Genomic DNA, 11,529 nt, shown 5'->3' with positions numbered 1-11,529 from the left:
TCTGGATTTGTTCCTTTGCAGCATCAGTAGCGCTGTCGCTTCTGTGCCGCGCCGTGAGCCTGACCTGACATCAGCGTTTACCGCGCGATCACCGCAAAAACACAGCCAAAAAACCGCAAACAAACAAGCACAACCCGCAGGACCCACGCGCACGAGGCCCGCAGGTAAGACGCCGCGTCTGGGGTCGCCTCCCCCCGGGTAGAGTGTGCCCACGGCCGCGGCAGCTCGTCTCTGCTCCGGGGAGCGGAGCGCACCGACACGGGCCGTTTGAGGCTCAAAGCCGGATTAGATGCGATTATATTTGGCTATGTGCACGTAACACAGACACCAGAGCGCGGTGCGCGCGTGGAGAGCGCACGCGGTTTTGAAAAGACGTCGTTTCGAGGCGAGAATCCGAAGCACGTCACGTTTTCACCCTGGTCTAACAGGAGCAGCGCGCAGCACAGCGCATGCGCCGGAACTCGCTCCAGTTGATAAGATGTACCAACATCAGAAGAATGTATTATACAGTTATAAACCAGACCAAACCAGACCAAACAGGTCTAAACCAGGACTAAACAGGTCTAAACCAGGACTAAACCAGGTCTAAACCAGGTCTAAACCAGGTCTAAACCAGGTCTAAACCAGGACTAAACAGGTCTAAATCAGGACTAAACAAGGTCTAAACCAGGACTAAACCAGGACTAAACCAGGTCTAAACAGGTCTAAATCAGGACTAAACCAAGTCTAAACCAGGTCTAAATCAGGACTAAACAAGGTCTAAACCAGGTCTAAACAAGGTCTAAATCAGGTCTAAACAAGGTCTAAATCAGGACTAAACAAGGTCTAAACCAGGACTAAACAGGTCTAAACCAGGACTAAACCAGGTCTAAACCAGGACTAAACAAGATCTAAACCAGGACTAAACAGGTCTAAACCAGGACTAAACAAGGTCTAAACAGGTCTAAACAGGTCTAAACCAGGACTAAACAAAGTCTAAACCAGGTATAAATCAGGACTAAACAGGTCTAAACCAGGACTAAACAGGTCTAAACCAGGACTAAACCAGGTCTAAACCAGGTCTAAACAGGTCTAAACCAGGACTAAACAAGGTCTAAACCAGGTCTAAACCAGGACTAAACCAAGTCTAAACCAGGACTAAACCAGGTCTAAACCAGGACTAAACCAGGTCTAAACCAGGTCTAAACCAAGTCTAAACCAGGACTAAACCAAGTCTAAACCAGGACTAAACTAAGTCTAAACCAGGACTAAACCAGGTCTAGACCAGGACTAAACCAAGTCTAAACCAGGACTAAACTAGACCAAACCAGGTCTAAATCAGCACTAAATCAGGACTAAACCAGGTCTAAATCAGGACTAAACCAGGTCTAAAGCAGGACTAAACCAGGACTAAACTAGGCCAAACCAGGTCTAAATCAGGACCAAACCAGGACTAAACCAGGTCTAAACTAGACCAAACCAGACCAAACAGGTCTAAACCAGGACTAAACTAAACCAAACCAGGTCTAAATCAGGACTAAACCAGGACTAAACCAGGACTAAACTAGACCAAACCAGGTCTAAGTCATGACTAAACCAGGACTAAACCAGGCCCTAAACCAGGTCTAAACCAGGACCAAATCAGGTCTAAACCAGACTAAATCAGGACCAAATCAGGTCTAAACCAAGTCTAAACCAGGACTAAACAGGTCTAAACCAGGACTGAATCAGGTCTAAACCAGGACTCAATTCAATTCAATTTATTTGTAGTCATTGTCACAGAAGAACAACGAAATTGCGTTTGGAGCATCACATAAAGATGACTAAACCAGGACAAACTTTTGTAATCAAGAGAAAAAGAAAGGCATTGTCATTTGTACACATGAGTCTAAAACAAGTGAACTGCATCTAAGACTTGAACTGGAGTAACTCAGGTCTGAACCGAACTCTAGCGAAACTGGTCCTGGTTTAGGGGACGATAGTCACACCACTCAGAGATTAGGACTCGAACCCACAAGGCGACAGGCTAACCACTGTACTGCTCTGCAGGATGTCGGCTCGTGGGGGGAAGAAGAAGCTGACAAAGACGTCACGATCGGCGCGGGCGGGGGTTCTGTTCCCAGTGGGGCGGATGATGAGGTACCTCCGGAACACCACACACAAATATCGCATTGGTATTGGAGCGCCGGTCTACATGGCTGCGGTCATAGAGTATCTTGCAGGTGAGACCAGGACTAAACCAGGACTGAACCAAGACCGAACCAGGACAAATCCAGGACTAAACTTGGACTTGTTTGTCCTGTTTCAGCTGAGATCCTGGAGTTGGCGGGAAATGCGGCTCGGGACAATAAAAAGGGGCGGATCACTCCTCGTCACATCAAACTCGCTGTTGCCAATGATGAGGAACTCAACCAGGTCTGACCTGAACCCAGTACATTTGTTTAATGCCACACTGTGCAAAATGGTAACTATAGGTGTCCATGAAGCTCAGTCATAGATTTCATCAAAAATATAATCTCTGTTTGATATCTTTGTAAGTTCAGTCGTTCAGGTCTGATTCATAACAAATGAAAAGATTAATCTGTCAACTGGACAAAAACATCTTCACTTGTACAACTTTTTGTCCAGTCGACAGATTAAATTTTTCTTTTGATATGGATGTATGTCTTGTTTGTTTTATTAAGTCATTTTAGGTGAATATTGTGATTTAAAATTTGCAAATTATAACATAATGATCCATGGGTGTCAGAGATTATAACTATAGAGAGACACACAATAGAGCTGATTACAGTATAACATATGTGCTGTGTATTATGTGTAAATTTGATGCTGGTTTGGTTCCTCAGCTCCTTCGGGGAGTGACCATCTCCAACGGTGGAGTCCTGCCTCGGATCCATCCCGAGCTCCTGTCCAAGAAACGTGGCACCAGGGCCCGAACCGAGGTGCAGCCCAGCGACAAGCAGCCAGAGCAGGGCACCAGAGCCAGGAAGGCCCCCAAGACCCCCAGGACTCCCAAGACGCCCAAAACCAGGAGAGCCAAGGGCCGACGCGGACGCAAACCCAAGGTACAGCTCAGGTCTGGAGGAGTCCTGCTCGGTCCTGACCAGGGAGGGGCCAATATGGATACCTGAAATTTGACCTGCAGCTGGTACAATACAGATATTTGTCTTTTTAAAATTATAGAGGCCACAGTTAAAGTAAATATCTAAAATTAACTTTTCACTTTTGTAAAAATAATAATATATTTATCTGAGGTTTAAAATAATGTGTTTCATGTTTGTGTCACATTCAGTCAGAGATCTCTGTGCCGTTTTGAACAGAGTCAAAATGGAAATAGAACAGAGACATGGGGCAGCACAAAAAAAATATCTGTCTCGATACGGATGTAGAAGAATATGTCCTGATATCAGCCAATACGATACTGGAGCTAATATATCTCCCATTCCTCGTCCATACTCGTCGACTGTATAAAGAAGTGGACTAAGTGAGTGTGACGTCACCCACAGCGTTCAGCTCCAAATGAAGCTCATTGAGGCAGAGCAGTTATAGATAGAGTTCCATATTTGGAATTCTGACTGACAGTATCATAGCAACCAAAGAGCCAATCCGGAGTGAGGCTGATGAAGGTAACGCCCCTTCCTGCCAACACCACTGGTTTAGCTCTAAGTTGTCATTTTAGTCTTAAAATGTTCGTATTAACCCACGCTACATAATCCTGGGGTTTTCATTGTGTCCATAAATCAAGATATGAACATTAATAACAGGCAAATCAGGCGTCTTCTTTCCCTGAGGTCGCTCCCGCTAACATTAGCAACAGGTTTGATCATTATTAAGCGCACACAATCCCTTAGTTATTTATATGGTCTCTGGTCCTGACCCAATTCAAATCTAGACCTGTTTTTTGTTTTGCAGAATCAGGCCTCAGAGAAAGCCTCAGACCCAAACTCCACACAAGACGATGAGCTTGGAGAGGGCTTCACCATCCTGTCAGCCAAGACACTGTTCCTGGGACAAAAGGTACTGAACCAGAACTAAACAGCATAGCATAGTTTTAAGCATAGAGCCATGGGAGCATAGACCCGGAGCACAGAGCACAGAGCCGTAGGAGCATAGAGTCTCGTCTGATGGAACTTAGTTTGTTTGCTTGCTTGTTTTTGTTTGTTTGTTTTTCTACACCTCTTGTCTCTCTTACATTATCTTAAATCTTGTCCCGTTGCAGCTGTCACTCACAGAGAGCGACCTCGGGAAACTGGGCTCTGTCAAAGTGGAGGCCATCATCAACCCGACCAATGCCGACCTGGACCTGAAGGATCCTGTGGGTAAGAACTGCTCCGGATGACCCCACTGTGTGTCACATACCAACCCTCCCTGTGTGCCAGATGCCCTCCCTCTCTGTGTGTCAGCTGCCCTACCTGTGAATACTCCTGGACTGGTTTAACATGTGATCTGCGATTGGTCCACTCTTTGGTCATCTGACAGCTTTGCTCCGCCCACAGGAAGCGCACTGGAGAAAGCTGGAGGGCGGGACTTTGTGGACGGGGTCAAAGAGGCACGGAAATCACACTGCCCCCTGGAGGTCGGCGCAGGTAAAGGTCATTTATATCTAAAAACACTGCTCCAGTCTGCTCCTCTGGCTCTCTGCTCCTCCGCTTCTCCTTCGGCTCTCTGCTCCTCCTCCAGCTCTCTGCTGCTCCTCTGGCTCTGTGCTCCTCTGGCTCTGTGCTCCTCTGGCTCTGTGCTCCTCTGGCTCTGTGCTCCTCTGGCTCTGTGCTCCTCCTCCGGCTCTGACGTATTTCGTGTTCTTAGCGTGTGTGAGTGCGGCGAGCGGTTCAATGGCAGCGCGCTTCGTTATCCATGGTCACGTTCCTCAGTGGGGATCAGACCGATGTGAGGAGCATCTCGACAAAACCGTGAGGAGCTGTTTGTCTGCAGCAGAAGAGAAGAAGCTAAAGTCTGTGGCCTTCCCCTCCCTCCTGTCTGCACGGTGAGACCGGGACTAGGACTAGACCAGGACTAGACCAGGACTAAACCAGGACTAGACCAGGACTAGACCAGGACTAGACCAGGACTAGACCAGGACTAGACCAGGACTAGACCAGGACTAGACCAGGACTAAACCAAAGTCTTGTTGCAGAAACGGGTTCCCGAAGCAGACGGCGGCTCAGTTGGTCCTGAGGTCCATCTCCTCACACTTGGTCTCCTCGAGCAGCTCCAGCCTGAGGAACATCTACCTCATCCTGTGTGACCCAGAGAGCATCGGAGTCTGTCTGCAAGAGATGGCCAAAGTGGAAGGGAAGTAGGAGGAGAGAGGGAGGCAGAGGGGGAGGAGGAGGAGGGGGAGGACAGAGGAAGCGGAGAGGGGGAGGTAGGAGGGGGAGAGGGCGGAGGAGAGAGGGAGAACAGTTGAAAAGAGAGCGAGAACAGGAGAGAGAGAGGAGAAGGAGAAGAGAGGGAGGAGGAGGAGAGCAGGAGAGAGGAGGAGCATGTCAGTGTACCTGCAGGAGATGGCCAAGGTGGAGGGCGAGGAGGTGAGGACACATTTTAAAACAGAGGAGAAAAGAAGAGGGCCACCGCACAGGCACTTCTGTAAATGTGTAGAGTTAAAGTAGAGGTACTTAGCACAAGAGCTGGTTTAGTCCTGTTTAGTCCTGGTTTAGACCTGGTTCATTCTTGGTTTAGACCCTGTCTTAGGTCGTTTTCACACGTTTGTGGCTCTGTGAAGAACCCGCCAGTGGTTCTATATTTAGTTATTATTCACATACACCACACATCATTCACCCCAAACACCATGAGCCACATGAGAGTCCATCAGCTGATCAAAGAACTTATCTCCATGACAACGAGCTTCAAGAGACAGAGCCCCATGACACACACATGCATGCACACATACACACACACACACACCCCCACACACACCCACACGCTCACTTCCCCTGTACACGGAGGTCTTTCACCTGTGGCTAAACACACCACAAGGAGTGTATGCGCTGGTGGAGGAGAAAAAGCTTTTTGAACGACACAGGCAGGCCCGGTTCATCTGGACAGACAGAGGCAGGAGGAGACGGTGGCTGATATTAAGTTGATCCAAACGGCCTCATCAGACAAACGTGTCAAACTGCACCTCTGCTCTGCTCATTCACACAAATATACGAGGTCCCAGCACTTTTACCATCACCGCGGACTGCGCAGGTCGGCCTGAAATCGGCCCAAGGTTGATCACATTCACACCACACTCGTCCTGCTCCAGAGCGCGGGTGGAGAGGCTCCGAGACCTCCTGTTTGAAGTGCTCTCAGACCAGCCGTTTACTGCGGTCCAGAGTGAGACTGTTAAGATCACACCTGCCCAAATACCACTCTCAGAGAGAATGGTCTTTTACATCGACATAATGACAGTGTGAAAACGACCTGAGTTTACTTATTTTTATTTGACAATCCCTTTTTAATACATTTTACAAAATTATCATTTTAAAAATCCCATTATAAGAAAACTGTTCCGGAAAGTTAAAGTTGTTTAAGTTAAATCTGTATTACACCAGAACAGAATAGTAAATAAACAAACAATCATGTTTTATACAGTTTAGATTTAAGTTAATCAAATTCTGTTCAAGTTTATGGAGAAATGTTCTATTGTTTTTGCTTTGTCCCATTTTAAGTTAGTAAATTTTAAAGGTCCATATAACTATTTTCTGATCTCTGTTCTTGTTACGACCCAGCTCGTGTGGGGACAGGGAAGTAACAAAAGAAAGATGGAAAATGGTAAATTAAGAAGTAATTTAATTAACAGAGATGTTAAGGGTAAACTAAACAAAAGTGGTCTAAAAAAAATACCGTATTTTCCGCACTATAAGGCGCATCGGAATATAAGGCGCACCTTCAATGAATGGCCTATTTTAAAACAAATTTCATATATAGGCGCATAGAATATAAACTACTGTAGTAGCTGGAGTTGTGTTACGCATCCACGAGATGGAGCTGCGCTGAAGGGAATGTCAACAAAACAAACTCACAAAACAAGTTAATGCATTCACAATATAGTAACTCTCGAAATAGTGCAACGTAATAACAATAACTCAACGCTGTTCAAACGTTAATGTCCATATTCACAATATCTCCCAGCCTTGTTTAGTTGTAAACACGTGAAAGAAACACGTAAAGCCTCACTTTTTCAGTTCATTCCTCATTCACGAATCCGTCGAGTTCTTCCTCTTCAGTGTCTGAGTTGAACAGTTGGCCGAGCTCATTCAAAGTGCACGATTCCGTCTCGTCAAAATCGCCATTATCCGTGTCGCTGCTGTTGTCTTAACAGTTCAGTGACATTTCCTGCCTTCGTGAAACTCGGACCACAGTTGAGACTGATATATCAGCCCAGGCATCCGCAATCCATTGGCAGATTGTGGCGTATGTCGCCCGGCGCTGTCTCCCCGTCTCCCCGTTATCCCTATAGCGTCGGATCCTGTCGTCGCAGATAGAGCGCGGTTGCGGACTTTCCAGCAGCGTAACTCCGCGCCCAGTCGCGCTCTCATGTAAATTCAAACGGCGTCTCAAAGCGGAGACACAGGGCTATCTAAATATTTTACCATCATTACGGTAAATCTGCCTCTGTTGTCCTGAAGGTGTTGAATGAGAGCGCGGGGCTGCGAGGATTTTCCCAGTCATTTATTCGACGCGTAAAAGAAAAAATACGGATGGATGTGTAAAATAGAAGTAGTTGTGTGGAAAAAATGCAGCAAATGCTGATACTTCATTTAACATGATTTTTATGGCTAAAAAATAATAAAAGTCTAGGTCTAGGTGAGCTATACTGGCCCACAGTGTGCTCAGTCCTTAAAGGGTTATTACCGCTATTACTTCAGCGACGCCTCCTGACTACGGGTGTCATAATTGACCAATATTGATCCATATATAAGGCGCATCGGATTATAAGGCGCACTGTGGGTTTTTGAGAAAATTAAAGGCTTTTAGGTGTATGGAAGCCCGTTTCCGCCATGAAAAAAATAAATAAAAGCCCCACAGAAAGTCGAAATTACGAGTTTTAAACTCGTAATTATGAGTTTAAAACTCGTAATTATGAGTTTAAAACTCGTAATTATGAGTTTAAAACTCGTAATTATGAGTTTAAAACTCGTAATTACGAGTTTAAAACTCGTAATTTCGACTTTTAAAACTACTAATTATGAGTTTAAAACTCGTAATTAGGACTTTTAAAAGTATGAATTATGAGTTTATAACTCGTAATTTTGGGAATGTAACATTTACAAAAAGTGAACCTCATCAATTTTGATTAAATGAATTTGGTATTTTAATAATTTCCTCAATAAACCAGCGGGGTTGTGACCAGCTGGCACTCTGCTCAGACCAGGAAAACGAGCGCTCACAGACACAGAGCACAGCTCATGAGTGGTCAGAACAGCACTCAGGGCCCACTGATTTGTTCAAGACGCCAGAAACTTTACTGGAGCTTAATTTATTCATTTTTTAAAAGTATGTAGGTGATAAACATAACAGTCCTCCTCCTGTCTCCTCTGCTCTGTACACTCAGTTGCAGTGTGCTACAAGCTCAATTAAGACTTTAAAAGTTCTAATTACGAGTTTTAAACTCATAATTAGTAGTTTTAAAACTCATAATTACGAGTTTTAAACTCATAATTAGTAGTTTTAAAAGTCGAAATTACGAGTTTTAAACTCGTAATTACGAGTTTTAAACTCATAATTACGAGTTTTAAACTCATAATTACGAGTTTTAAACTCATAATTACGAGTTTTAAACTCATAATTACGAGTTTAAAACTCGTAATTTCGACTTTCTGTGGGGCTTTTATTTTTTTTTTCATGGCGGAAACGGGCTTCCATATAGGTGCGCCTTATAGTGCGGAAAATACGGTATTGAAACATACGATACCTTGCAAGGTTTAAATGAAAGCAAGAGGTAAAGTAAAAAACAAATTTCACAATGACATAACAAAATCTTGACAAATAAACACAGAGTCAGTACTGATGGCCACGTGTCTCAAGACACAGAGTCACTACCACTGTAGTTACACACAAAAGACACACTACACATACGAAATGGCATACTGGCCACACACAGGCCTGAAGCCTGTCAGTACTGACTCTGTGTTTGTTCATCAAGATTTTATGTTATTGTGAAATTTGTGTTTTCGTTAACTTTACCTTTTGTTCAAATCTTGCAAGGTATCGTATGTTTCAATATTTTTTTAGACCACTTTTGTTTAGTTTACCCTTAACATTCCTGTTAATTAAATTACTCAATTTACCATTTTCCATCTTGGTTCCTTTTGTGACTTCCCTGTCCCCACACAAGCTGGCTCATAACATTTCTAATGCCGTTTCCTCATCACAAACAGCCCTGGAGTTGTGTTTTGTTTAATTCACATGTTTAACACATAAACCTGTACATTTAGGCTGAGTTCTTCCTTCAAACAGAAAACACTCTGTTCCACCTTGTAATAATACAGGTGTTTTTAAACTCCACACACCTTCACTAGAATGATTTCAGCCCTGGAATTGCCAAACTCTACTGAACTAAATGTAAAAGGAGCTGTCAACTTGAAAACTACCACTTCCACATCACAAGGTGGAACAGTTTGAAGCTTTGGAGATGTAGATGGACTAATAATAAAGTGTTACTCAAACATGTGTGGATGAAACAAAACGCAACTCCTGGTCTGTTTTTGGCGAGATAACAGCATTATAGCATGGCTTAAAGCTCACAAGAGTCAGTTTGTGTCATACAGGATCTTTAAGGAAAATACTTTCACTTCTGTTTAGTTTTTTGTGAAAATGAAAAACACTTCTGTAATAAATATTTTACTCAAAAATGTCAGATTTGTGGAGTTTTTTGTTTTTTTTAAAATTGTTGTTTGACTCTGGATTGAGTTCGACAACTTCCTTTATAAACTGTTAATTTTTTGCATCTTGTGTCGTTTATACATTCCACGTTATAATGAAGATGAGTCCTGTGTGTTCTGCTTTCAATAAAAAAACAAAACATTTTGCATCAAATGTCTCCTACTCTGTACCCCACAAGTCCACAAGAATCCTCTGTTCCATCTGACCTTCTCTGCATCCTCTCCTCCTCTGACCCTCTCCATCTGCCTCCTCTGCTCCTCTAACCCCTCTTCTGAATCCTCTGCCCCTCTCCTGTGCTCCTCCTCTGTACATAAACACAAGCACAAGTAAATCCAGACTTGAGATTTCCATCATATTTATTACATAGTAAAAAGTCCATAGGTTCCATTTCTTTATTTACAGACATGAGATTTGCACATAAACGCCTCAGACGAGTCCGTGGTGTGGAACTCTGAATAAATATTTAAGGATCCATTTCAATCCTTTTTAAAGTCACTGTTAAAATAAAGTTTTTATGTCTCAAAGTTCGGTCTTAGGAGCCTTCGCCTCATGCAAAACACCACCAAAAATACAGAGGGTGAAGGACGCAATGATCTGATTGAGCTAATGCTTAAACCTGCGTCTGAACTGCCTGAAACTGTCATCAAAATCCACACGTTTGAGGTTGAGACCTGCCCATAGACTGTATAAAGAAGTGGACTAAGTGTGACTTCACCGACAGCATTCGACTCCAAACGAAGCTCATCGAGGCTAACACTTACAGGGGCTAATCTGGAGCGCAGTTCTATATTTGGAATTCCGACTGAGTATCTTAGTAACCAAAGAGCCAATCAGAACGAAGCTGTGGAAGATAATGCCCCCTCCCGCTGGTTTGGCAGGGGATGGGCACTTAGGAACACTATCAATCAAACCTGTTGCTAACCCCAGCAGGAGCGACCTCGAGGAGGAGAAAGATTGGTCTGTTACTGAAGTTTATATCTTAATTTCAGGCCAAAATAGTGAAATAAAAACCCCAGGATCATGTAGAGCGGGTTAATACGAACACTTTAAGGTCAGAATGACGAGCCTGACAGCAGCAGTTACAGAGAGAGGGATCACAGTTTTCCAATGTAAAGTGAATTGGAGCCAGAGTCGATGGAACTGAATTGTGCACTTCCTGTATAAAAGGTGGCAACTAGCAGGTTACCTATGTCCATTTATATGTACAGTCTATGGACCCACGACCCTGGCCTCCACTAGAGAAGATTCAAACTGCTGCTCTCAATGTTCTTGGTCCATTTAAAACAGAAGACACTGAGGCAAACATATTCACCATTATCATTTCAGTTTTGAGGATTCTCGACATGTTTAGACACGACAGAATTAAAAACTAACCCAAGTGATGTTTACTGATGAGCTGTGTAAAAATGGGACTTAAATGATAAAAATGAATCATAGCGTTAAATTAGTCCCGATAATTCTGTGGATTTGCCCAAATATTACATTTTAAGAGGGAAAAAAAGCTTTGAGATTTGGCAACGAATGTAAATAAAAATAAACGTTTAATTAAAACTTTTAGATATTTTATTAAGGCTTTAACTGTAGCGGTAAAGTCAGTTTCTATTCTCATAAAATGTAGTAATGTTTGTAGTTTCAGTCTAACATTCTGTGGCAGACATTTTTGTAGTTTTTGGACGCATC

General features: G+C 43.6%; 1 protein-coding gene across 1 annotated transcript; it reads left to right on the top strand.

The window, feature by feature from the left end:
* LOC117382377 (core histone macro-H2A.2) lies at positions 1-5,313 on the top strand. Its single transcript, XM_033979544.2, has 9 exons — positions 1-164; positions 2,029-2,201; positions 2,288-2,394; positions 2,826-3,044; positions 3,892-3,996; positions 4,199-4,298; positions 4,476-4,565; positions 4,786-4,963; positions 5,114-5,313. Exons 2-9 carry the CDS (start codon positions 2,030-2,032, stop codon positions 5,277-5,279), a joined length of 1,137 nt encoding a protein of 378 aa, XP_033835435.1. The 5' UTR covers positions 1-164; position 2,029; the 3' UTR covers positions 5,280-5,313.
* The last annotated feature ends 6,216 nt before the right edge of the window (positions 5,314-11,529 follow it).

Source organism: Periophthalmus magnuspinnatus, chromosome 15 (genome assembly GCF_009829125.3).
Source record: "Periophthalmus magnuspinnatus isolate fPerMag1 chromosome 15, fPerMag1.2.pri, whole genome shotgun sequence".
Lineage (NCBI taxonomy): Eukaryota > Metazoa > Chordata > Actinopteri > Gobiiformes > Gobiidae > Periophthalmus > Periophthalmus magnuspinnatus.
Note: the sequence above shows the minus strand (reverse complement) of the source record. Positions and strands in the feature narration are given on the sequence as shown.

What these genes read in the sequence shown, in the direction of transcription:
- LOC117382377 (XM_033979544.2), top strand. Translation starts at nt 2,030, where the DNA reads ATGTCGGCTCGTGGGGGGAAGAAGAAGCTGACAAAGACGTCACGATCG. An exon ending in GACGCGGACGCAAACCCAAG is followed by an intron (nt 3,045 to 3,891) that starts GTACAGCTCAGG and finishes TTTGTTTTGCAG; the next exon opens with AATCAGGCCTCAGAGAAAGC. An exon ending in CCCCCTGGAGGTCGGCGCAG is followed by an intron (nt 4,566 to 4,785) that starts GTAAAGGTCATT and finishes TCGTGTTCTTAG; the next exon opens with CGTGTGTGAGTGCGGCGAGC.